At 41.5% G+C, this 27,726-nt stretch overlaps 1 protein-coding gene across 2 annotated transcripts in view; it reads right to left on the reverse strand.

Moving 5' to 3' along the window:
- Window positions 1–27,726, reverse strand: part of LOC109405198 (mucin-5AC) — a 173,124-nt gene that overhangs the window by 2,956 nt on the left and 142,442 nt on the right. For both annotated transcript variants that reach the window (XM_029864509.2, XM_029864508.2), the window contains exons 2-3: window positions 6,130–8,705; window positions 4,859–6,061 (exon numbers count right to left, since the gene is read on the reverse strand). In XM_029864509.2, the coding sequence (XP_029720369.2) occupies window positions 4,859–6,061; window positions 6,130–8,705 (3,779 nt within the window). The remainder of the gene's footprint in view (window positions 1–4,858; window positions 6,062–6,129; window positions 8,706–27,726) is intronic.

Below are 27,726 nucleotides of genomic sequence, written 5' to 3' on the forward strand. Positions count from 1 at the left end.
AATAAAGAGTGTTTGCTATGTGTAGCATAGCTAAACGTTAAAATACTGTAGAAGTTATATTTTATACAGATAGATATTTCTGACAATATAATTGAATTTTTCATTCAGTACCCCACAAACTCACTTAACGTTCTCACCATACGTAAAATTTTCAGAAATATTGCATGTTTTAAGAAGAAAATCATTGTGCCACGATATTGGCATCAAAAAGTCTATTTCTTCTAGTTTCTCTATTTTTCTCTTACTCTCCCACTCTCAAACTGAAATTTACGCTCGGAATAAATCCTTGAAAATCACAAAATCCCGTACAGAATCCTTGGTAGGATCCTTAAAGAAGTCATGGAAAGAATCCCGGCTGCAAGCTCGACAGGACTCCCTGAAAGAATAATTGAAGAAATCCCGGGAGGAATTTCAAAAAATGGGAAGAATCTTTGGAGGAGCCCCGGCAGGAATCCTGGCACGAATACCTAAAAGAATACCGCAAGATTCTCAAGATTCGCAGAAATATTTGAAAGAATCGGAATCCTTTATGAAATCCCAGAAGGGATATTTGAAGGGACTCCAGCAGTAATCCCTAAAAGAATGCTGACTAGACCACTTGAAAAAAACCTTTCAAGATTTTCCAAAACAATTCTGGTAGAAATTTTTAAAGGAATCTCGGGAGGATTTACTGAAGGAATTCTGGGGCATTTCTGGTAGAATCCTGAGAGGAAACTCAGCTGAAAGCTTGGTAGGAAACCTCAAAATAACCACAGAAGAAATCCCGGGAGAAATTGCTGTATAAATCCCGAGAGGAATGCCTGAAAAACTCCCGAGAAGCCAGAAAGGATCCCGAAACGTATACCGGAAAGAACTCCACTAGAATTGATTCAACTGAATATATTTCGACAGAACTTTTTGAATGTATACAAGGATGAGTCTGTGAAGTAATTCCAGCAGAAATCCATGAAGGAATGCTGGCTAAAACTTCTGTAAGGATCCTTTCAGGATTTTCGAAAGCAATTCTGGAAAAAAAATCCTGAAGTTATTCCTGAAGGAATTCCGAATACTTAATGGAATGCTTAGAGGGATCATGACAGAAATGCCAGCTTGAAGCTAAGCAGGAATTCCTGTAGGAACCATAGAAAATGTCTCTATGATGTAGGATTGCTTGAAAAAAATCTCGGCAGAAATAGTGTAAAAACTACCATCTTGGATGTGGTCTGCCATCTTGGATTTCAAAATGGCGTCAAATATCGATTATTGACTTCTACTAATCAAGCCCGATCGATAGATACCCATATTGTATGGTATTATAGCTCAAACTACTATTCCATGACCGCCATCTTGGATTTAAAAATGGCGCCGTATATTCATTTTTGAGATCTACTCATGAAGCCCGATCGATAGATACCCATATTGCATAGGGTCTGTGTCATTTGGCATAAAGCCATTTGGCATAAGGCCCTTTGGCATAAGGTCACTTGGCATAAAGACATTTGGCATAACGGTCATTTAGCATAATGGACACTTGGCATAATAAAGAAGGGTGCATTTACATTATGCCAAATGGCCATTATGCTAAATGACCGTTATGCCAAATGTCTTTATGCCAAGTGACCTTATGCCAAACGACCTTATGCCAAATGACTTTATGTCAAATGTCCCGCTTCCTATTGCATAGTATCTGAAGCAGCGACAATAAATAGCATACATTCTGGAGTTTTGGCCGCCATCTTGGAACCTAAATACATGCGTAAGGTAAACATACAAATAGACAAACATACAAAATAACGAGCCTGGATAAAACAAAGAGGAGAAACGCCAAAATTTGAACAGTCGATCTAGTGTCATCCCCATAGTTCCAATCGAGCAGAAGACGTGTCAAAACGACAAGGATTCTCCACTTTGGTATACTCGAGACACATATATATATAGACACATATATATATAGACACAAACATATAAACATTAGTGTGGGTCATCGGAACCGTTTTCTCAGATCAAAGCTTTTTGGTCCCGTTTCGGGTCCTGAGTATCTGTGCAAAATTTGAGCACGATCGGGTGCGTCTATACTTTGCGCATTGCAATTGAAATTTGTATGGGATTTTGTATGGGAAAACATACTTTTTTGCATTTTATCCATAATTTGAAAAAGTTTGTCTGAAACTTTTTAACCGATACTGTAAAATGATAGCCTAGGGTGTTCTGAAAAACTTTGTTGAAAACCGCAAAGCGATCCGATGCTTGTGAAAATAGTTATAACCAACGAACCGCATGCATGTGTTTATGTTTTAACATGTAAAGGAATAACAATAGCAACAAAATCACGCTGTTTCGCCAAGCAATGCCAACGCTATAACTTTTTTCATAAGCATCAGATCACTTCGCGGTCTTCGACAAAGTTTTTCAGGACACCCTAGGCTATGTTTTCACTTTATCGGTTACTCAGTTTGAGTATAATATTTCGAGCTTGTTATGAGAAAAATGTAAAAAAGTGTTTTTTCCCATGTAAACACCCATACAAACTTCAAACACGATGCGCAAAACGTAGACATAACCGATCGTTCCCAAATTTCGCACACTTATTTTTGTCCTGAAATGGGTTCAAAAAAGCTTTGATCTGATGGGATACCATTGAATTTTTCATTTTTCCATATAAACGATGACCCACTCTAGTAACTATCCTCAACGCAGTGGCATCGCGTAACCTCACTTTTTACCAGAGCACCAACCCTAAAACTTGCAATTACAGGGAATTTATGTTCAAAATCGAAATAGAAATGAGTGAAAGTAGCTATTCTCGTCATTTTCTAATTATTACAAGCAAATTTGTTCAAAAAATTCAAGAAATTATACTTGGTGCACAGGTAGATTTTAGGTTAGGGAATTGCCTAAACGTATTCCTGCATTCAGCGAAGTAAACTACCGAAATTCATCAAAATAGCTTATAAAGTTTGGCCATAACTGTAAAGTATGGATGCCATAAGATTACCTTATGAAAATTAAACATGCTTATTATGACCTAATTACATAAGATAAACTTATGAAAAGAGCAGAAAAATCGTAAAATGATACAGACTGGAATCGATCCATGAACGTCGAGATCACTGAGCTCGTGCCCAACCCTCGCAGCTATCGACGCTTGAAAATATTGTGGTGTTAAATGTGTATAAAAGCCAAACTGTGAGTCGATTCTGCGTCATAAACCGACCTTATGAAATTCAATCTAGCCATTATGAATTGTTTTGAGACCATTTCATAACTTAGACCTTATGATAATCTTAGGTTTATTTGCCTGAATGTGTAGTAATTTATGGATAAGACATGTACCGTGCGAGCACCATATTATAGACAGCTCCATATTCTGAACAGTCGGCTAACGCAAAATTTCCTTTTATGAAGCATATATTGAATCGAGAGTTGAGGTGTTAATTTTATTAAGCCCCTCTATTATCCAATCGTTACAAAACATATCGTTTTTGACTGAACGGCGAACGTAGAGAATATGTCGGCTTCTGATTCGTATGCAGAAGGTCATGGGTTCAATCCCTGGCCCGTCCTTTTCATCCTACTTTGTATCTTTCTATCCACTTTCTCTCGCTCTCTCTTCTCTACATATACAACTCATGTATATTCATATGTTCATAGCCATCGCTAGAACCAGAAACGAATTGAAAAAAAAAGTCGTTTCCCTCCCTTCCAACTTCTACTCACAGCACAGTGTATATATAACGCCTATAAGTTATGCAACCAAAGCGTGCTGTGCCGCTTGACCTTATTCACCTTATTCACCACACAATCTATCACGAACACTATAAATAACCCCTATCCATGGATCGCATCACCGACCCAACGGTGACTCCCAGATCTCCCATCCTTTCCGTCTAACAAATACCCCAATCCGTGCGGGTTGTGGGGACGCAGAGTGCTCTCGGTCTCTAGTAGCAACAACCAGTACACTTTAACATTCCTTTCCCTTCCCAGCTGACTATAAGGACTTGGCCGGCGCCGTTATTGATCAAATATGCATGAGCTGCTAAAATTGCACTTTGAGAATAAGTGGAGTGTCCCAGCCCCTTATTCAGTTGGATCTCAGTGCAATTGGTACCAGTTCAGATCAATCACGGAGGAGCAACCATTGACATGTATAGTCAGAATTGATCGTGATCGTTGATCGAACGGCGAACGTAGAGAATATGTTTGTACATAGTAAGTAACACTATGTGTTCAGAATTAGGACCACGGCTTCTTATGGTGTCCATAATTAGGAACACGTCGTCCACAAACAAAAATATGTCTAGATCAGAGACTGGAAGTTATTATGAGATTTAATTTATTTTATACATTTACAGCTAGACAACATATACACTTGATGGTAATGTGAAGCATTATCTCTAGGAACAAGAACTTCCATTTATTTTAGTGTTTGTTGTGAGATTCCCTTAACCGTTCAGAATATGGGTACCGCACGGTAGCATGAGATATCACAAATACGAATTAATAGCACACCTGCTGTATTAGCTACTGTGATTATTCTGGATCGAACTTTGGTTTCTACATAATACAGTTCTCAGAACACAGTAGACTAAGGTCTGGAACTCTAGAGCAACCACGGAAAGTAATGATCTAAATACCGTTCACAAAAGCGGCAGCATTTGCGCACCCAAGTGAGTCAATTCTAAAGTAAATTGTTCACCAAATAGGACGTGTTGATCTTGTGAATATCTTCTCTGTGCTGTTTTATGAACTGGATGAACGACGGGTATGAGCAGGGATCAGAAGGCTGGCACCAGAGGCACGTTATCCTTCATTTGGGAATATTGAGCCATGAGGGAAGATACTAATATTGACATCTCTCAAGTAAAACAATACTCACCGAATTCTCCGTTTCCATGGGCGTACCCTTCTGATGGCACAGCAAATCGAACAGAATCAGCGATCCCAAAGAATGTCCAGCAAGCGAAACGCCACCCTTGAATGACGGATTCCGCTCCAAGAACAACGCGTACAGCCGATTCAACGAATTGCCAACTGCGTCAATAATATTCTGACAAAACATCGGGCTCGTGTAGAACAGCACATCCAGCACGGTGTCGTTGGTGAAGTTGCGCAACTTCGGAATCGATTCCAACGTAATAGCCTTCAGTTTCTTGTCGACCCCGGACTCTTCCGAATGGAGATCATTGTGCCACGAAATTGGCAACACTTCTACCCGTCCGATATCACCTCGATCGAACGAGGATCGGTAGTGGCTCTGAACCAACTGTGCTGAAATACTTCTGAACTCGTCGACCACCTCTTCAACCGGTCGAAAACGGAGATCACATGCCTCGCCGATACCGTGAACCATGAACAGGAGATGATCTACCCTTTCCGGTTCGCCGTCTTCTATGTTAAACTCGTCGACACCTCGCTTGACGATGCGCGGTCGATTCGTCGTTGGAGGAACCGGTGAGCTTCCTCCCCAAGCATCCGGGTTTTGCGTTTGTAGAAAGTGAACGATCACCGAAGGTCCGTGGAATACAACCGTTTCCCCATTGGGTACAACAACCCGTCGATGCCACTCCCCAGAAGTAGCTGCCTCCTTGTATTCACGCTCCAGCAGTTCGGCCACTTCTTCATCGTACGGTACGTATCTTGAATCCACGTTCTTGTAGAACCACGAGCATCTACGGACTTCCTGGGAAGCACCCTTCCAGTACACCGGAGTCATCTTGCGATCCTTGACCATAACGTCATGACGACCACCGTCAACGTGTACGATCACCGGGCTGCTCGGTTCAGCCGTGTCGTCTGCGTCCTCATTCCTAATCAACGGCAAAGCATCTTCCAGAGCCAACGAATCGCTCATCGAGAACGGTGTCCAGATGACCTTGGATTCGATTTCTCGCTTGAAAAACCAGTGCCGGTAGATCGGCCGATAAGCGATATTGGTAGAAGCTTCCGTAATCGAAGCCATCGAACTGTCGACGATGGCCGAGTTAGAGGGTGGCACTGCTGTGGCCGTCATCGCTGCCATGCTACTACTGTTGGCGTCGATCAGCACGTCTTTGGAGTACGTGTCGTCTTCGAAGGCGGACTGTTGAGTTGGAAGAAGAGAGACATTACCACACTTTGGAAACCTGTGCCTACCTAGATCGGACCTACCTTTTTGAACTCGAACAGATTGTCGCTGCTGAAGATCGGTTCCGGGGCGTTGCCGATGCGTTCCTGCTCGGATGGGTCGTCGTATCGGTCGTCCAGCTGCGAGTCGTTTACGGCGTTGCTCTGGTCCACCGGTTCCGGCTCGATGACCTGAATTAGCTGCTGATCGTCACTACCGTCGGTTCCCTTCGAGGGGGAATCCTCCAAGGATAGTGAAGCTTGGTCGACGCTGTCCTGAGGATATAGGACCGGTGCTGTAGCGGGAACGTTAGCCGGCTCGATCGCCGGTGGTTGTCCGAAGAAGCTAAAGAGCTTCACTTGCGATTGTGATTGACCCGTTGTTGCAACTGAGGGTTGTGCTGGCGAGAGATCGGTATTGAAGAAGTCCGAGGGATTCGTAAGGGGTTCTTTGGGTTTTGGCGGCGATATCTGGAGATTGGCGAAGTTGGCGTTTATGTCGTTCGGAGCCGAGGAGAAGAACTGGCTGACGGCGGATGGTGGACGCTGCGGTTCCAGTTGTTGTGTCGGTTGTGGACTAAATAAAGTTGGTTGAGGACCGGAGTTTGCGTTCAAGTCCTGTGGCGGTGCGACGGCAACCGGATTGAAGTAGGTTGTCGCGGTTGAATCTACTATGTTGTTGTTGTTGAAGAAAGAAACAGGTTGCGCTTGATTTGGTGGTGGTTGTTGTTGCTGCAGTTGTGGTGCGGTCAAGTCGAATGGATCCGCGGCTACCGGGTTGAAGAGTTGTGTTGGTGGAACTGGCACCGTAAATTGATTCAAAGGAGCAGGCAATGGAACCGTGGATGAGTTCGTCAGACTCGGAGGAACTGCGTAAGTAGGTCTCTTAGTTTTCTGAAGATTGTATGGTTTGGATCCCAACGATGCAATCGACGGTGGCGGAGGCAGTTCCGGCGGTGCCTGAGCTACAAGCGACGGATTGAAGAAATTCACTGTGTCTATGGGCTGGTGTTGCGGTTGCTGCGGCTGCAAAAAGCCTACAGGTACTTGTGGAGCCGGTGGAGTTGGTGAACTGAGCGCTTCGGGATTGAACAAACTGAGTGGCTGTCCTTCGCTACTGAAGAGTGCCGGCTCGCTGAGGTTTGAGTTGGGTCGTGGTGGAGGCGAGAGGACGTTTTCGCTGGATTTCGAGCGACTATCAAGAACGGTTTTATTTATGGACTCTGGATCTTTCTCAAACGGAGCGAAGAGGCTAGACTTTCGCGTTAACGATTCACTCAGTGAGGACTGGGGACGGGACGAAGATGATACGATGGGATCAACAGTAGTAGCGGGGAAAATAGACGTCGGGTGTTCGACGGGGATAGGGACAGGCTGAGGATTGAAGAATTGCACGGGAGGTGGTGCAGGTTGAGCTTCGAAGGAAGGTGGTTGAAAGAAATTGGTAGGGGAAGATATTTTGGGTGGTTCTTGATTTGGAAGGAATGTGGGTATTGTCGCTGGAGTTGTAGATGATAAGGCGTTTTTGTACAGACCAGAAGACCTGTTCAGATGGCTGGAGCTGTAGGGATTCTTTGAGGGCTGATGATGAGGGAGGTTTGGAACCGATGGGATTTGAGCTGGAGTGAAGAACGTTGGAGGAGGTGGTAAGCTAGTAGGAGGATCAAGCGATTCTAAGGTCGGCTGTGAAGGTAGAGATTGGGCGAATGGTGATACTTCTAGAGGAGGATGCTGCGGTACAGATTGTCCTCCAAAATAGTTGGGAGGATTGGAAGGAGTCACTAATGGTTCTGAGACTGAAGGTTGTACAGTTGGTCCTCCAAAGTAGTTAGTAGGATTGGGAGGTACCGATGGTTGCTGCGATCCGGTGAATGCCGGCTTTGGGATCTTCTCTAAGAGGTTTGGTAGTTTTTCAAAAAACGAAAAGCCTGGCTTTTGCGATTGATCTCGACTAGCAGCTTCAGAAGTTACTTCCGGAGGTGGAGCGAAGTGACTAAGGTCTTGGGCTTGCACTGGAGCTACCACTGTTGGCGGTGGTCCTGCGGTGCTCAGACCCGGAATGTGAGCGTAGGTTTTCTTTTTTGCGCCGCCTAGGCGGTAGGTATTGGAACCAGCTGCAGTTGCTGGAGGAGGATGAGCCGGTCCAGACTGACTAATCGCCTCTGGGTTGAAGAAGGTAGGTGGTGGCGGTGGAGGTCCTTGCTGTTGTTGTTGAGCTAAGTAGCTGTTCGAGTCCTGAATGTATCTCTCCGGCTGGGAGTAATCATAGGCGACTACTGGCGGAGGAAACGAAGGCTGTTCTACAGCTAACGATTGGCTTAGTGGTTGCTGGGGGCCTGGCGATGTTCCCTTGATTACTCGACTAAATGTGGAGAAAACCGTGGAGGCGACGTTTGGCAACTGAGCTGCAAATTGTGCTGTCAAGGCAGATGTCTGCTGAAGGTACGAATTTGGTTCCCGCTGTTCCGAATCTTCCAGATCCAGTAAGGGATTGTACTCGTTAGTCGAAGGAGGTGCGTTGCTCAGCGAATCTGCCGTCGAGTGTAGATCTATTTCGCTAAAACTATCTGGGTCTTGAAGCTCAGGAACTGCTCCACCGAAAACTATGGGTTTTCTTATGTCTGAAAATATAAAAAAGGAAAAATAGCAGACAGGACGGTTAAAACATGCATTCGAGTGCGACTAATGGCTAACAAGAGTTATGAATATATGATTCTAATGCAAATTCATTCCACGGAGGCGTCCTTTGATGGTCACTTAAAGAACCATTGCTCGGTGGACGTGCCTACGGTAGAACTATTTTTGTAGTCACCGAACACTACTGCTCTTCCATTTCAAGGGGGCTGTATGGTTCATTTGCATGCCAAAAACGTGTGAAACGACGTGTAATTTAATGGGTCGTAACAGAAACAAAGGATGCCCGCGTTGTCGTTGGTCAACAAATGTAACAATGTTGCTCATATTGGGAAAGATGTCTTTGAAAGACCACCTCCAGGTTTGAAGAACGAGTATGATTCCCACGAATAATTACCGTCGTAGCCCTTCATCGATCTATGTCTGCAAGAGGCCGATTCCAATCTTCCTGATTGCATACAGTCACGTCCGCAGATGCATATTTCATTGATGGCTTAGGCGACAACAACGATTCAGTATCACAGGCGTGCATATATGCCGCTACACTAGACACTAACGACACCATTGGGCATTAGAGAGAACCAGTATCTCTAATAAACGACAGCGCGACGTTGGAGGCAGCATCATTTGCATGAAATCAATGACTTCGATCAATGTCAGAAAAAATGTTTTAAAATTCCGTTGATTGACATGCACACCGCGAGGTGTCGGTCTATGATGTGTTATGAGCAATTCCGTAGCCATAATGTGACGAGTTACTGTTCATGTACATCGCCTAGGTTAGAGAGCGACAGTGCTGGCTGGATACCAAACGAAGTGTTACCAGTAAAAGACGTGAAACGATGTGATTTCCAAGAAAGTAAGTCAGTTTTGTTTGATGTCAAGTCCACCATCTACCTTGGGTGTAAGAAAATAATGTGTAAGGTGTAAGGTGTAAGAAAATAGGGTGTAAGGCACCACTATCATCCGGACTATATTTTCTTACACTCAAGGATTAGTTTTCTGGGCATTCCAGAGAGTCTGAGGTGGATTCAGGGGCGTTTCAGGGAGTTACCGGGGATCGCCGGTAGATTTAGGACAATTTAGAGGGTTTTAGGAGTAACACCGCTAGCCATCATGGTTTCCCATAGCGGAAATCATCATGGTTACAGGTCGCAAGCCCTGGCAAAGTGTGGAACGTTTTGATGGCTGTGATCCCTGACCATCATGTAATCAAAATCCCAGGGATACTCAAGTGACCATACTGTTGGGTTGTGAAGGTTGCGTGTGTGGAGTGCTTATATTGACAAGCATTGCTATGGATCGTTAGGGCTGAGTAAGAGCGGGGAATGGATCTACGATTGCTTAATTGCGATTATACCTACTGGTATAGTCGTGGTTCATCAGTGGTGGCGCCGCTTTTCGCTTGTGTTCGGTCTAGGTGGTTTGTTTAGGCGGTGCGGGTAGGTCTGTATGTACTTCGTACGTGCAGTGCGTACGGCTTCAGCATTGTGGTTACTTGGGTAGTGTAGGATAATTGGGTTTGGGACTGAGGGGGTCGTCATTGATTCTGCCGACACCATTGTGTGCTCATTGTTGGCGGTTGTGTTGGTGACGATTTCTTCAGCTTTATAATCTCTTTTATACCACGCACAAACTTTGGGAAGAGGGACTGCTTTGTAATGCAAGAGAGGGATTTAAACTCTGCGTTACGGGTTGGGTGAGGTCATGCAGATAGAAGCAACCCAGGTGACCGTGCGGCTCGGGTCGTGATGGATGCATGAGTGCAGTGTGTGTGGGGTGCGCTACCCTGTGGGTGCAGTTGAGTACGTGTTGGAGTGGAAAAAGACCCTTCTCTACCCTAGATCGGTTTCGGTTGTACGGGCGGGGTAGTGTTTGTCTTATTTTGTGACGTGTTGTGCGTGATTTGCGGCCCGAGCTGCGTGGTTACTTGGGAAGTATTGTGCTCTGCAATCTAGATTTTTGGTTTTAAGGTGAAGCTATGGCTGGGCTGTGCCTCGGATTTGTTGGGCGCAGGTCGGGAGAGCTGGTGGCGGTTTGTGCTGGAGGGTTTGCTCGATTGGTTATTCACTGGTGGTGGCCAGTCGATCGACTGTTCGCGCAGCCTGTCATTTGGTTCTTGGGTTTTGTGCTCCCGAGGTTCGGGGCGTTGCTTCATTGTATCTTCGCTTTAATACTAATATTCCTTGTTTGATTAACTGACTTATGCACAGGCGCTTAACTCATTCTATTTCATACATTGCCAGATTTAAGGGTAATGGTTCAATAGGGTGTTAGCAATCAGAGTGGATTAGAACGAGTTGGCGCCTACAATACACCAACACTAACACACTTACACCAACACTTACACGCACATATGCACCTACAACTAGCTGTAAAAGACCAGTGGGCGGGACAATGGTGCCTACCCAACAGTTGTAGGTGGGGTGTTTGGCTTAGCTACATGACTTGGTCCGGCAAGCCCATAAACATCAATTGGTAGACGTATTGCCTAGTGAAAAGACAACGCAGATGGGCGAAAGCCAGGGGATGCGTTGATAATAGCAGAATAGCAGAATTTAGAGGGTTTTAGGAGTGTTTTAGCGTTCTACGGGATGTCAGGTATGGCCTTGAACAGCTCTAAAACGCCCTTCAAACATCTTAAACGCTTTAAACCTCATAAAACAAATCTCAAACCCTTTCAAAACTCCCTGGAATGCCCCTTAAGCGTACATGAAACTTGCTGAAATGTTAACTTAAGCCTTCTCCCCTGGAGCCCCCAAACATCCCAGAAACTCCCTTTTTTCAGGCTCGCATGATACCCCAAGAAACCCCCTTGGAACCATCTCAAAAACCCAGGGGTAGAATCTTTTTACGACCACTAAGTCCCCGTATTTGAAGTACTGACGAATTTCCCTCATATTCTGTTTAGTGTCAATTTAAGCACATTTTCAATTTCCAGTGTATTCCGATAAAAACTCGTGTAAAATCCGGGCAAGAACTCCCGAAGTTTTTATTAAAGAAATCCTAAAAGGGACACCCAAAAGAATCCCGGTCAGTTTTAGGTGGGATTCAGGGTGGAACACTGGGAGTCATCTCGGAAAAACATCTTCGAAGGAGATTCTATAGCATTTTAGGGAGTTCCAGGGAGTCACAGGGGGCTCAGAGAGTCTCAAGGGCTCATCAGGCTATCACAGAGGACTTAGGGGGATTTTAGGGGGTTCCAGGGACATTTAAGGGAGTTTCAGAGGATTTCAGGAGATTACTGGGAAGTTCAGAGCATTTCAGAGGCGTTTCAGGGAGTCTCAGGGAATTCCATGGGATCTCAGGGGCGTTCCAGAGACTCTTAGGTGGATTCAGTGGCATTCCAGGGGGTTTCCATGGATCGCCGGTGGATATAGGGTAATTTACAGAGTTTCAGGGGTGTTTTAGTTTTTTTTTATTTCAGGTATGACCTGAATTGCTTCGAAACGACTCTGATGGATGGGTTTAAATCTTATGAAACTAATCTCAAAACCCTGAAATCTCGCTGGAATGCCTCTTGAGCGTACCCAAACAATCGCTGAAATTTTATCCCCTGGACCCCCTAAACATTTATGAAACCCCGCCTTCAAGCTTGAAATTTCAGGAAACCCCCTTGTCGCCATTTCAAACACCCAGGGGCAAAACCTTTTTTTTTGAGAACTAAGTTCCCGTATTTAAAGTACTCACTTAATTTAATGCACAACATTCCCACACTTTCGGCCTTGTTTTAGTTTAAGCACATTTTCAATTGATGCACCCCCAGTCCATGACATTTTAAAAAAGGTTCCAGTGTATTCCGATAACTCGTGGAAAATCCGGGCAAGAACTCTCGAACGTTTTATTGAAAAAAATCCCAAAAGAAACCCGGAACGATTTCGCGAAAACCGGAATAAATTGCGGGGCGACCTCCTCGAAAACCCCTTTGAAAAATCCTGGCAACTTGAGCTTGATTGATAGCCAGCAGTTGCTCCTTCAGTATCGTCAGATTAGCTACACTACACAAGGAACTAACGAGATAGCTGCTTGGGACTAACAGGCATCTACAGTGAGTGAGCGTTGGTGGTCTTCTATATTTAGGCGATAATGGCGCCTGCTGCGTAGGGTTGTTGAATCCTCTACGCATGCAGAAGGCCATGCTGATGTCGGAGTTTTGGTGGGAAATGTTTAATTTTGGCACAGGGTTCAAGCATTGGTGCATGGGTGCCAGGTGTAAAGTGATAGATTATGTGAAGCTTGCTGTGAAGCGACATAGTTCGCTTGGTTGCTTAACTTGTAGGCATTATATGTATGATAGATTGACACTGAACTGTGATGAAAATTATAATGAAGAGGAAATGGCTTTTTCAATCTGTTTCTGGTTCTAGCGATGGCTAGATACGAATATACGAATATACATGCGAGAAGAGAGACAAGTAGATAGAAGGACATACAGTAGGACAAAATGATCAAGCCAGGGATTAAACCCAGGACTTTCTGCATATGAATCAGAAGTGGTAGCCACTAGACCACCAACCCCGTCTACTACTGAAAAATCCTGGGAGGAACTTTTTGCAAAAATATAAAGAATAATTCCCGTAGAAATTCTGCCAGAAATCCTGGAAATAACTAAGAAAAGTCCTCAAGAGGAATTCCAGCAGAAACTCTACCAGGAATCTCACGACAACATCTGAGAAATATCCTGGGAGAAACTTCTGTAGAAATTCCGGGATAAACCCTCAGAAAACACTTACTTTCCAAATAATCAACTGGAGAAATCTGCAACTGCTATGCGGAACCACAAAATCCCAGAAAAAATTTCAGCATTTCGCGTAAATTGTTTGTTTCAAAAGTTGTTCAAAAGCATGTAGTAAATGCTCATGTTCTATAGAATCCGATATGATGGAATTCATGAGTTTGAATATCACCGAAATTATAAATGTGCCACAAGAGAGGTCATATTATAGGTGATTTTTATGCATCATTAAAGCTCAACACTAGACAATTTCTTGGAATTAGAACTCTCGTTTGCTGCATGGCTTGGAATGTCTGGAATTCTTCTCATTATGACTTGTTTGCAGTCAGCATATAAACAAAACGAAGAAACACAGTCCAGTCGAAGCGAAATGCCAAGAATTCAGGCCAACAATAACACTAGTTTACAGCATTTTTGAACTCGGTAAGCTGATGATCATTTTTGGTGTAGAATCATGCCCTGAGTTCGAAAACACGAAGGAAAAAAAATTACAGTAGAGCGGAAATTTTTTCGACTTTCCATACAAGGTTGATGATTTAAAATCGATTTTTGTTCTATTTTTAAGCAACGTCACTCACTTCACACATCTCATTCTTCGTAATCAATGCTCCGATTGAGCTGATTTTTTACTGTAACTTGCCTACATATGATATGTCAAATAAACGTTGAGAAAGAATTTTTAAATTGTTTTTTTCTTATTGAAAAAAATACATCTCTTCATATATTTTTGGAAATTTGGCTAAAATTTAAGGAGATCGTCCCTAAAACTCGCCAATATCTTGAATTTCATCAATCTGACGCAAAACCTCCATTAGGATGATCAAATGGTATTGTATTCAGCTTTTAATTTATGGAAAAAGATTTGAAATTGGTTGAACAAAACGCAAGATATTTGAATTTTAGTAAATTCCATGTTTTTAAAAGTTGTTAAACTCGATATTGAGCTAACACTCAAAAACTGCTCTACTTAAAATTTTTTGAAGCACGGTTTCGAAATCAGTGCTAAATTGTGCTTCAAAAATTTTGGTCGTTGACAGAAGTTCACGACTTTCATTTTATTTTGTAAACTAGTGTAACAGAAAAGAACGAAACATAAATCTAAACCTAAAATTCCACAGCAGCTGATGGTTCGACTTGAGATGTTGCACATTAGGAAGGTGAATGCAAGGCACGGAAAGATTCCTACTGCTGCGACGACTGCTACTGTCTGCATCCCACCACACCACACCAGACAGCCAGCAGACATTCCAAAGGGTGTTACTATGGGCAAAACCAGTGTCAGACACACCATTATTGCCTTCGATCTTTTGGTGTCAAATCAAGCTGTAGTTCGTTTTCGTAGGAAAACAAACGAAAATGACCTATCATTTGATTGAACGACACTAATACGTCGCCTTTTTGTGAAGTGACTTGTTTTAATGCTGATGACCGTGAGGATCGAAATGTGCTCGGGCCCTTTTCATGAACCAGGCTCTCGACGAGCAGCATAATTTCAAGGATTTCAACATAATCAAAAACTCTTGGACTCAACCAGGGGTTGTTGGACTGCAGTTAATGGCACTGTGTTTTTATCGAATTCATTTTTGGCTCACATCCGAACAAAATCTCGCAATTTGTATCATAAGGGCGTAAGTGCCTTCTCAAATCATCCTTCTCAAATATCATTCGATAACTTAGTCGGGAGAAAGCTTGAACGGGGCATGATGATGCGTTGAGATTATAGAATTACAGAATTATAGATAACTTAGTCGAGAGAAAGCATTCGATTGCCTTTGTTCGTCTACATGGAAGCCTTGATTATCTACAACGAGGATCGAACCATGATTTTCTTCGAATACAATGGATAAAAAACTGCACTTACGATAATGCCCAAATGGTATTTAACTTAAGAACTGGTAGGTTTCAGCTTTTTTATTGTTACTGTGCCAAAGGGTCAACTCTCTCTTTTATTATGTCGACTTAATCCATCGCATGGGTAAGGTCAGGTCCTGCCTGGGGAGGGGAATGGTGGCCACATTTATTTCGTAATTGCAAAACATAAACGATACGAAATCACAGTGAAGTAACGTGGATGTGTCCATTCGAAGGATTTCCTCCATAAATTATCCAAATTGCCTCCTCTTTCTGCCGGCGATGTGCACCAATGTAATTTTAATTGTACGACGTCAGCCTCAGGTGACAGCAATAATATCAGCTGTATTTCACCAATAAGCAGTTGGTGAATGGCGATAAGTCGTTCAGGGTGCGATGAACTTGCCAATGGGTTCGACTGGCAAATTTTTATTATCGCCCATTAAAGAGATTGTCCATAAATCATGAATGCGAGGTGAAATTTTCAGGAATTAATCCTTTTTCACTTTACACTAAGGTCTTTTTTTTACACGGGTAGTTTTTCTGCTTTAACTCGGTCAATTTTGAGCCAATTCACATGAAAATTTGTACACAGGTAGACACGGTTAGTACTACCTGTGTACGGAAAACCAGATAGGTAGGTTCAAAATTGACCGAGTTAAAGCAGAAAAACTACCCGTGTAAAAAAAGACCTTAGTGTACTTAGGCGGATAATAGAGATCTTGTTTGTTTATAAGTATTTACACAGATCGAAAAAAGAGTGTAAAATTCTGTGACATATGATACACATAATTGGAGCGTGGGATATCATAGAAGTTTACATGACATATCATGTAAAGTTCATTAAATATCATGTAAACTTCCATTATATGTCATGTAATTCAGCATGACTCTGAGAGTTTACATGACATATAACACAAATTTATATGATATATCATGTAAACCATCATAACATTAAGTTTACATGAGTAAAATGAATTTTACCTGACGTGTAAATCTCATTATTTTTAACTGTGTAGATTTCCTTTTGTCAAGGAAGATTTCGAAGTCTGCAAACTGAGTAACAACACAGATCGAAAAAAGAGTGTAACATTCTGTGACATATGATGCACATACATAATTGGAGCGTGGGATATCATAGCAGTTTATGAAATATCTTGTAAACTTCCATCAATAATGTTATGATGGTTTACATGATATATCATGCAAACCATCATAACATTAAGTTTACATGACTAAAATGAAGTTTACATGACGTGTAAATCTCATTATTTTTATCTGTGAAATTATCATCAGTTAAACTGTTCGAACTGTTCCCACATGCCGTGTGAAAATATGAGAAAAGCGCCATCACACTTCAGGTGAACCAGCGCAAAACTGGACATCACCTCAATCTGTCTCAGAAATATCCCAAAGATTGCAAGCATTTAAAGAATGAATATAAAATTCAACCGCCGTTGTCCTCCTGCTTCCAGTTCGATTGACCACTTTGCCAAAATAAAAGAAACAAAATTCAAAAAAATATCCTTCTACCTTTTGGTCAAACTTCACAACGAAGGAAGTGAGACATAATCAAGGAAGCGAAAGAATTCCTCCGTTCACTCCCTCGGGTCGTTTCGTCCTTCCTTTTCCTCCTCCTCCTCCTCCGAGAGGGAGAAGGCCATAAACATTCAACCGGAGGCCTAGCGAGACTTTTGGGGACGAGCATTCCTGACATATGTGTGTTGCTGCTGCTCTGTATTTATGTGGATTTGTTCTTGGTTTAATGAAAATTTAATGATCCCAGTTCCAGTCAGCAGAGTTACGGAAAAGAGAAAGAGCCCCTCACGAAGGAATCACGGCCATAATAATATATTTGGCCGTTTATTCGAGCCTCCTCTCGCTCGGGGAAGGCATTAGCATATGTTGTTGAATGGCTTTCCTTACGAATTTCGAGAGTTTCGGACAACGACACGATATGCGATGGCCCGCGCCCTGCCCGAAGGGATCCTTCTTGTGCTTTTATATGCATGCAGTTGGTTTCTTGGTTCGCCTTGTGCAAATGAAGTGGTGTCCAAAAAGGGATGCTAAATTCGGTAGCTAATGTCTTTGAACACGTGCACAAATAAATTTACGGATCGCGTTTTTTGTTTTCGCAGCTCTTTGTTTCCCCCCTCGGGAGGTACGCTTCCTTCGTACGACGTCTGTCCAAGACAGCAATTGGTTGGGGGGCTTAATGTGGGCTCGTTTTCGCTTGCCCAATTTTGTTTCACACTTTTCAGCCTGCAATGGTATATAGTTGGCAGATTGGGTCCAGAAGAACCTGATTATTATGCTTTCGGAGATACTGTCGGGCACAACGGTGAAAAATGATACGATCATACGGGTATATGCAGATTTGATGTTGGTGGAAAGAAGCAGCCTGGATATGACTAATTGAGAGTTGGCCGGGAATGTGAAAAGAGGGACTTGTTGTATTTTTCCACTCCTGGATTGACTCCCAAACGTGTTCAACAATAATGGTTTGAACTCACATTGTTTTCTGTATTTCAGGTGTTAAAAAATTGAAGGGGTTATATTTTGCCATGTGTCAATCAGATGTTATAAAACACCTTGCTTTAGATTAGAACATTCTTGGGTATACACGTCAACAAGACCATTGCCGAAAAGAATATTTAGAATCTTACTAGCTATTTCAAGATACTTACCTGTATTCTTTTCTAGTCGAACTGAGTTTCTTTGTTTTTTTTGTCAATTTGATTTTATTTTCTGGTGATACTTCTATGATGTTCCAAGGCATGTTTGGAATAAGTTGCCCAGATTGGCATGGTACAGGCTGGATATTGCGTAATTCAGATTTCATTGAGATCACTAGCTGCTGCCTAACAACTTCTATCCCTATCTCCGCGTGGTACCGGCTGGAAAGTGCGAGCACTCTTGGGGAAGATCAGGTAACAAATTCCAGGGAAAATTTTAAACGTAAGCAGACAGGGAAGCGGGGGTTTGCTTCTACAAACCTGAGCGTTTGTTCTTCAAGAAGAATGACTCACAACAGCGTCTGTTACCCATGTTGGTGGTGGCTTATGTCCGGAGTGCCAAGGAAAGACCTTAAGCTCAACTGTGCTCTGTGGTCTTCCAGAAAGAAGGGCTTGATGTCCGAGTCTGCGAGCCAGCCGTAAAAATAATAGTACGAACCGTGACCAATGGCAACGACCCCAGAGAATAGCTTGCGATTGGAAACTCGGTACAATTTCATCGGGAGCATCCGTATTAAGGTGGCCCACACTTATATGAAAAACAAAAATTTCGAAAAATGTCAAGTCTTACCTCCTGAATTAGTTGGTTTGGACAGAACCTACGTTCAAAATTTGAGCAAAATCGATTAAGCCTAAGGGGGCGCTCAACAAGCTTAAAGTTTGTATGGGAAAACTTGGCCAAATGTATGCAGGTGGTGCTGTAAGCGTTCAATAATCAAACCTTTTGGTATTATTGTAGGTGACTATATGCCAAACAACTTTGTCGAAGACCGCAAAGTGATCCAACGTCTGTGAAAAAAGTTATACTCTAGGTAAAGTGAGGCGAAGCATTATTGTTGTTTTTCCAATACATGTAAAGGAATAATAACAATAATGAAATCTCAATACTTCGCCTCACTTTGCCTAGGGTATGTCAAGATGATGTCAAAGCAGTCAGTTTTTTGTCCAAAATGTCACGTCGAACGCATTGACGTCAACAATGTTCGCACGTTAGCTTCGAATCTATCAGCACAATTAAGTGCTGCAAATCTCCTTCCCATTATTAATTCGACGGTTGATTTTAATTGCTTTATTCAAAGAAAATATGACCAACATAGTCAAAATTCGAAAAAGCGACTATGACAATAATAAGTTACTAATCAAAATCAACCGAGAAACGTGAGAGAGAAAGCTCAAACAACATTTTGAAGTCAGGTAAAAGGTTCCAAAACCTGTCACAAATCCTATAATACCTTTATTAGGATTTGCAACGATCATCAAAACCTTCTCAAATCCAACCGACTTGGAACTATTTCTTGAGAATAGACTCTATTGAGCTCCGGCGGTTCCTTCGTATTTATCGAGCATGTCTGGTGCATGTGATCAGCCATACTTCATCTGCAGCAGCCGGTTCGTGATGAACCGTTGGAGGCGCATTAAAGTGTTAAAAAGGTGATATGTTTCACTAAAGAACACTACATTACAATAATCAAAATGAAACTCCTTCACTTTAATACCGTCAACCTCTGCGAACTTGGCCAGGGTGATACAAATGAAGGATATTCTGGGTCATATAAACTGGAGCCAAAAACTTAAAACTTACAACCGGAATATAAGTCGCTTCTGATATACACTCTCGATCAAAAGTTTGGGGTCATCCCCTCAAAAACATGTCATTTTTCTAGGCCCATATCTATGCTAATTTGCGTTCGATTTCAAAACCCTAGGTCTCATTCAAAAGATAATAAGGCAAAGAAACTTTGAACATGATTTAAAAGAAACTTTTTCAAAAAATTTTGTATGTAAACTTAACCAAAAGTTGTCAAATTTTCTAAAAAATGAATATAAACTTACGGCAGTGTTGCTGGAAATTGGGTCGATCAAATTTTGAGATGAGAGCGGTAATATAACCCATTTTATATTAGCTTTCACCTACTTTACAGAACTTAGCTAAGAAATCTAGAAAAAAAAGTTATTAAGTAAATTAACTCTTCATGTCATCGACCAAAAGTTTGGGGTCACCCTCCAATTGATGTATCGCTCAAAAGTTTCGGGTCACTATCGTAAAACATGGAAAAGTGATTTGTTGATATCTTTGTCATCTTTCATTCAATTTTAATTCTTCTTGGCTTATTTGAAACAAAATGAATGATACTTACTGCATAGACATTGAACCACACATATTCGTTGAAATATACATACTAAAACTTAACGTAAGGTGACTCATTTTTTGAAGTGTGGTGAAATGTGTTAACTTTACATAACATTTTTAGGGTAAGTGTGCCCATCGTTGTGTTATTTAGGTAAATTCATTTAAAAAACAATGATCGTGCTATCCAATAAAGGGTTGCAAAACGTTAATTGGTAGTTTTCTATCCAAATTTGCTTGGAAAAATATAAAAACTATCGTTTCTCTCTGTTTTCGATCATAAATCGCTTACCACAACATTAGGCACACTGTTCCTATTATGGAGGTAAAATTTAATTTTGGTTCCTATTGTTGTGGTATCCCATTGAAATCATATGGGATACCGCAACATTAGGAACACTACCGCAACAATAGGAACACAGCAGCAAAAAAAATAAGGAAAATAATCATTTTAAATAGTTTTTTGGGCAAATCTTAAGCACACAAATGGTGCAATCTCATCATTTAAGCATAATACATCTATTAAAAATGCCTTTTGGTAACATTTCAGTCGAAAAAGTGCTCAATTGCCACTACCGCAACATTAGGTACTACCACAACGAAGGGAACAGTTACCCTATATACAAACATCGTTACATACGTCAAGTTAAAGACATCAAACGTAAATTTAGTTAATTATCTTTGAAATGAGCCAAAAAGAATTAAAATTGAACTATAGATGACTAAGCTATCATCAAATCACTTTTCCATGTTTTACGAAAGTGACTCCAAACTTTTGGCTGATACATCATATTGAGGGGTGACCCCAAACTTTTGGTCGATGACATCAAGGCTTAATTTACTTAATAACTTTTTTCTTAGATTTTTCAGCTAAGTTCTGTAAAAAGCAGTTGAAAGCTAATAGAAAATGGGTTATATTACCGCACTTATCTTAAAATTTGGTCGACCCAATTTCCAGTGACACTGCCGTAAGTTTATATTATTTTTTAAGAAAATTTTACAACTTTGGGTTAAGTTTACAAACAGATTTTTTTTGAAAAAGTTTCTTTTAAATCATGTTCAAAGTTTCTTTGATTTATTATCTTTTGAATGAAACCTAGGGTTTTGAAATCGGACGCAAATTGGCGGAGATATGGGCCTATAAAAATGACATGTTTTTGAGGGGTAGTAGTTCAGTTGTCTATAAGGTTGAAGAAGTCGTCATTGAAAATTAGCACGAAAATGTTTGCATTGCTCTACTTATTCTCTATCTGCAACACAGTGGATACATTTTCGCAGATATTTTTTTTCAGTTTCGAGAAAACTGCTTACTAATTTTTAATTAAGGCGATTGTATCAATGAAGGCATCTTTAACCTGAGATGTCGAAGTGTTTTTTTTTTTTGGGGGAAAGGCTGTGTGGCAGAGGGTTCACGTTGGCGCATGGATGCCAGACGTAAGATTGTGTGTTTTATTACAATGAAAGATGATGCGGCACAATTCGCTAGGTACATAACGTGATATTCGTGATATGGTATATTGACATTGTGTTGAAACGTAGCAAGAAAGGTAAACCGCATTTTTAAGTCGTTCCACGTTTTAGCGATGATTATGGTTACAGGAGTGATATGTAGAGAGAAAAGGGAGAAAGTAGACAAAAAAGTAGGAGAAAAGGGGATGAGCCAGGAATTAAACTGAGCCCAGAACCTTCTGCATGCGAATGAGAAACGGTAGCCACTAGAAAACTAATCCCGTTTTTGAAACACGCATTTGAAAGCTTACTTTCACTAAACTTAACTAAGAGAGTAACAGAGTAGGATAATGCCTCTGGTCAATGTTATGCTGTTCTACGGTACCTATCGAACTTTTTTTTTGTGCGAGTAGGTGCGGTCCATGGTGCAGAATGCCTTCCGAATCCAGCCGGTCACGTTCGAAAGACAATAATTTGACAAAACAAAACCAATTGAAAAAAAAAAATGCGTTCTCCCCAACGCCATTCATTGCAATTCTAAATTGAGATATCAGTACATAAAAAATAACAGTTTCTCAAAAACATGATGCGAAGCAAACGAAAAGATCGACATGATTCATTTAGGAAGGTGACTTGACCTGCTGAAAGGGGGTGAAAATTTTCATCGTTCATGGAGCGGACCTGGTGTGATGGTTAGAACACTTGACTATCACGCCGAGGACCTGGGATCGAATCCCACTCCCGACAAACTCGCAAAATGTGAGTTCTTCCTTCGGAAGGGAAGCAAAGCGTGGGTCCCGAGATGAACTAGCCTAGGGCTAAAAATCTCGTTAATACAGATAAAAAAAATCGTTCAACCTGCATAATGCGATCTTACATTGATACACAACTGCTCAAAGCGATCCAGTGCACCAAGTACAGTTCCAAATTATTTGGTTCGAGGCTTGCTCCTCTTTTTTTCCGCAACCGCAAATCGCACAAATAGCACGCGCGAAAACTGCGACTGCTGTTTGCCCGCTGCCAACGTGATACGCATATCAAATTCCCGGCAAAAGGCGCTGCATCGCATCGCTGTTTTTAGAAGGAAGCCGAATGGCCAAGTCGTTATGGTCTTTTGTTTTGATCCTTTCCCCATCAAATGGTTCGTAGTCGTCGACGACGCTGTTGCTTATTGTTCTAATGGCAAACTTGGTCAACCGGCAAACTGGCCGCATGGGGCGTGCAAATCAATCGACACGAGCTATAGGTATCTTCCGCACTTTTTCAGTTTTATTTAAATTTCAGATCGTGGAGGAAGAACCGGTTGCGGGGAGCGCGCCAATCCGGCGATGAGTGCGATTTTATGCGACGACATCATCATTTAGACTATTTTATGGCTTTGGTGGCAATAACTACACTACAGCAGGTTTCGGCGGACGATTCGGCGCAGTTTGACGCGCCCGACGACGGAACCGACGACAGGAATCAACCGCCGTAGATTGTGTGCCAGACACTACTGATGGGATAGAGCTTTCGATGTCTGGACTACACGGATTGTTGTTGGCGTAGGCGGGTTGCGTCGATTGATATGTCGATATGTATAGATGGAAACGATGGAAGTGATTTACCAATGAGATACTTGAGATACTTGATGGCTAAGCTACTAGGAAGTCACAAGAAAATCACTACTTATGTCTCATGTTTTAAATCTGCATCCGGTCATTTTGTTTGCTTCGCAGAAGTTGCACACTTGAAATAATTTAGCTGTTTCAATTTCGGTAAAAGTTAAGATTACCAAATGTTACATTACCAAAGTTCGGCACAAATGTTAGGTAAACTCTGTCGATTCATCAGTAAAAATTTACTAAATTTCGGTAACAGTTTAGCACAACAACTTCCATAAGCCAAACTTTTATTGAAACTGGAACAGTTCATAATAATCGATTAAAGGCTCGGAAATCGTCAGAAGAAACTTTTAGAACATTCAAGAATCAGGCCATACCCGGGAACCAAAATACATTTACGAATACAGACGAGCGTTTATCCGCACGATCCACATCGCGATGGTGACCACATGACACCAATAAAATTCAAATTGGGCACACCGACGGCATGTTAATTAAGGATCACTAAGGACTAAGGAAGCAATCTCTGCGCTCCATCGATACGAGCGAGTGTCATTGAAAAAGGTTATTGTATCTGGATTTGAAAATCATACCCGCTGTGAGCCGAACATCGGTAGATCAAGTTAGGATTAGCATTCATCGAACTTGAGATTTTCGCCTCGATATGTTAAATATAAATGACCTTACTCAATCCGTGTGGGTCATCGGACGGTTGGGGGGCGTGGGTGAAGATCAGAGGAAAGGTAGTCACGTGTGTGAATTCACTTGACTTGACGGCAAAGCTTAATATTTTACGATCATCAATCTGAAAGAAGCTTTTCTGTTACAAGGTTGCAACCTGTCCAACGGGGATCGTAAAAATGAATATCATTCCTCCAGTCGTAGCTGCTGCTGCAGTCGTCGTTGTCTGCTTGCTGCGAATCATATGATTTAATGATCTCACCGAAAAAGCCCTACCCTGATCTCCGGTTTTCAGGTGCCATTAGCGCTCGGTGCAATGAGATTTTCGATCGACATTGTAGGTACATTGTTATCGTTGCTGTTGGTGTTCAGCCGAAAATTCTCCATTCGTAGGCACTAATGAGTCAATCCGAGAACCTGTATTGAACAGTCAGTGTTGATGGACGATGTCGTCAACGCCGCCGTCGATGCAAACGATCGTGACTTAATTTCCTTCCAAATATTGACACGACTTGTGCTACACACGTTAAAACCGAAGGGAGTGTTCCGGATCATTATCTTGGCCGTGAGGGGTTCCCGATATTTGCACCGATTTTGAATCATCATCGCCTTTGGCTTCGTTTGACGCAATTTTTAAACTTTTCGGCGACCCTGATATGTAAGAGCTGATAACGCAACATGGAGGTGACTGTTAAGGAATGTTTCCACCCACACTTTTTTATCATTATCTACATCCGCAGGGCGCAGGCAGGGTTGACATATTTGCGCCATAGAGTGGACGACGGAGGCAGAATTGCACTTCATGATTGAAACGTTCCGGATTGGAATAGTTTTCGATCGCGCGCGGTACTATTCGGATGGGCAAGGGAATCGGGTTAGTGATCTAGTGTAGTTCGGAAATAGTTCAACAGATTTGCTGACATTCCAAGTGATGGCTGATATTTATCAAGTGACTTGAATGATCTTAAGTGACGAACGTAATGCAGGCTTGAAACAGAAAACTGTTGTGTACATAGTGTAGTGCATGAATCTCAAGCAGCAGTTTCCAATCACAGCTATGATCTCGAAAGTAAGTAGTTTTGATTTCCATCAACAACATCAAACATCAACATCAACATTCGTTGTTTCCAGTTGATTAACAATGTCAAGCTTAACCTTCGTCGTGCATTAGGATCATTACGACCCAAAACACGATTTCAAGGATTGATATCTCTTTTGTTTATTAACTTATCGTTATAAAACTTCCTGACCTTCAATTTGTTGTAGAAAAGAAGCAGTTAATGCTTTTCTTTTTTTTCTTAAAGTAAACTAAAATGGCGCCACCAAAAAGTTACGAATACAGTAAGGACCCGATTTTGTCAGCCCCTGGTAGCATTTTGGGCTGACAAAATCGGGTACCTGACAAAATCGGGACATTTTTTAAAATCATTTTTTATTCATGAAAAATTGTTTTGGGCACGTCAGAGACGGAGATAGGTGTGGAGGGTCTGCTTTGGGTTCGTTCAAATATTACGTAACGTCAATTAGTGGGGGGAAGGGGGGGGGGGTGGTCCAGCGCTGTGTTACGCTTCATACACAATTTAAAAATTTCTTTTTCAAAAAATAGTTACGCGGTTGAGGGATAGCGTACAGGGTCCAAAATTGCCAAATTTTGCGTTACGTAGTATTTGAACAAACCTTTTGTGGTAAAAAAAAATGAAAGGGTGTTCAGGGCATCGAAAAAAAATGGTATTTGGCAAAGTTTACATTCAGTGCTTTTTTACAGCAGAACTATTAAATCTTTTATTTCTTTTTCTTCTTGTCATAACATCCCTACTGGAACACAGCCTTCTCCTAGCTTAGCAATTGTGGTATACAGAAATAGTTTAAAACATAACATCTAACTTTAGCGGTCAACGAATCAAAATGAACCCACATCTGATTGGCAAGTTTAGACACTCAGAGCCTTATCTCTAAAGAATCTCTGGAGAAATCTTTGAAGAAATGTTCGGGGAAATTTTTAGAGAAACTACCCGAGGATATACGGAACGTAACCCTCAAGACATTCCCGAAGGGATCCCGTAAGGCGTAAGTAGTTTCTGCAAAAACCTTGACAGGAGCTTCGGATAAATCCCTTAAGTAATTTCTGAAAGAAACCTTGCTGTAATCTCCGTAGAAATTTCTAGAGGCATTTCTTTAGCATTTTCTGAAAAATCATTGAAAGAATCCCTATGGCAATCTCCTTGAGAAATCCATGGAGGAATTCCTGGAAAAAGTACTGGGGAAATATCTGGAGCAGTTTAAGGAGAAACCATGGCAGAAATGAATTGTTAAATTCTAGCAAGAATTCCAAAAGAGTTTCCAACAAAATTTTCTAAAGGAATTTCAGAAGCAATACCAAGGGATTTTTGTAAAGAAGTACCAAGAGATAACCCTGGAAAAATCTAAAGCGGGACCCCCTAGAAATCCATAGAGGATGCCCATTTGGAAAATCTAACAGAGGAATCATAGTGAAATCTCTAGAGGTATTCTCGTATGAGTAATTACTGAAGGCATTAATCGAGGAACATTTTACGAAATTCTTAGAAGGATCCCTGAAGGAATCCTAAGAGGAATTCTTGAAAAAATCCCTAGGAAAATCGCTAAATTTATTCATCAGTAGGTTGGCTCCAGGAGCACATTCTCTTCCATTTGGGAAATTTGTGCCTTCCGTAGATTTATTCATGGACTAAAGCACGCAGTAATTCATATAGGAATTATTGCAGAAGTATCTACAGAATTCTCTGAATACATCACTAGAGGAGTTCCTGTAGAAATTACTGGATAAAGTCCTACAGGAATTCCAGCAAGAATTTCTGAAGGAATCTCAACAGGAGTTCGTCAATCTGTCATAGGAAGAATGCATGAACAATTCTTAGGGAAATATCTGAAAAGGTACTTATAAAAATTTCCAGAAAATTTCTTGGAGGAACTCCAGCAGAAGTTCCAGGATTTTCCAAACAGAATGGAGAAATGCCAGCAGGATGTCTTGAAATACTCGCTAGGAAAATCTCTGAATAAATCCACGTAGCAATTGTAGGAGAAATCCTTGGAGAAACCCCTGGATACATCGCTGTAGTAGGAGTTCATGTAGAAAATTTTTGAGAAAAAATGCTGTCAGAATATCAGCCTTTTGGAGGAATCCTAGCAGGAGTTCCAGTATAAGTCTCAAGAAAAGCTTCTGGGGAAATCACAGGAGGGATGCCTGAGAAAATCTTAAAGAGACACACTTTAATGAATCGTTATAAAATACCAGCAAAAATTCTTACAAGAAACCACGCAAAAGTTCTTGAAGGAATCGCAGCAAGAATTTTTGGGGGATTCCCATCTCGAATTACTTAAGGGTTTCTAATGAATACCATTCTCACAGTAATTTTTTAAGCAATCCAAGCAGGAAATCTACAATACAAATCTCATAATAAATCTAGACCAACATGTAAAAAAGGGCGGAACAACCATTGCATGTCTCAACATCTTTCACCCCGTCTAGGCGCATTTTAATTTATTTATGCAAACTTCTCCCGTTATCAAATAGAAGGAAGTCTGCTCTATCTGTTACTGGTTAGAGATTACATGAAAAATGGGCCATGTGCTCAAAAGGAAGGGAGAAACAAAAATTCGAAATGGTTGTATCGCCCTTTCAAATGTTTGCCTATCTGGATCAATCCATACAAGTAAACCTAGAGGAATCCCAGATATGCCGGAAAGAAGTTAATGGATTGACTTGTAATCACAACAACAGGCAGCGTTTATTGTTTATTCTGTTCCAGAGGAATAGTCTTTAAGCCCATATAGCCAGCCGATGTG

This window comes from Aedes albopictus, chromosome 1 (assembly GCF_035046485.1).
Source record: "Aedes albopictus strain Foshan chromosome 1, AalbF5, whole genome shotgun sequence".
NCBI lineage: Eukaryota > Metazoa > Arthropoda > Insecta > Diptera > Culicidae > Aedes > Aedes albopictus.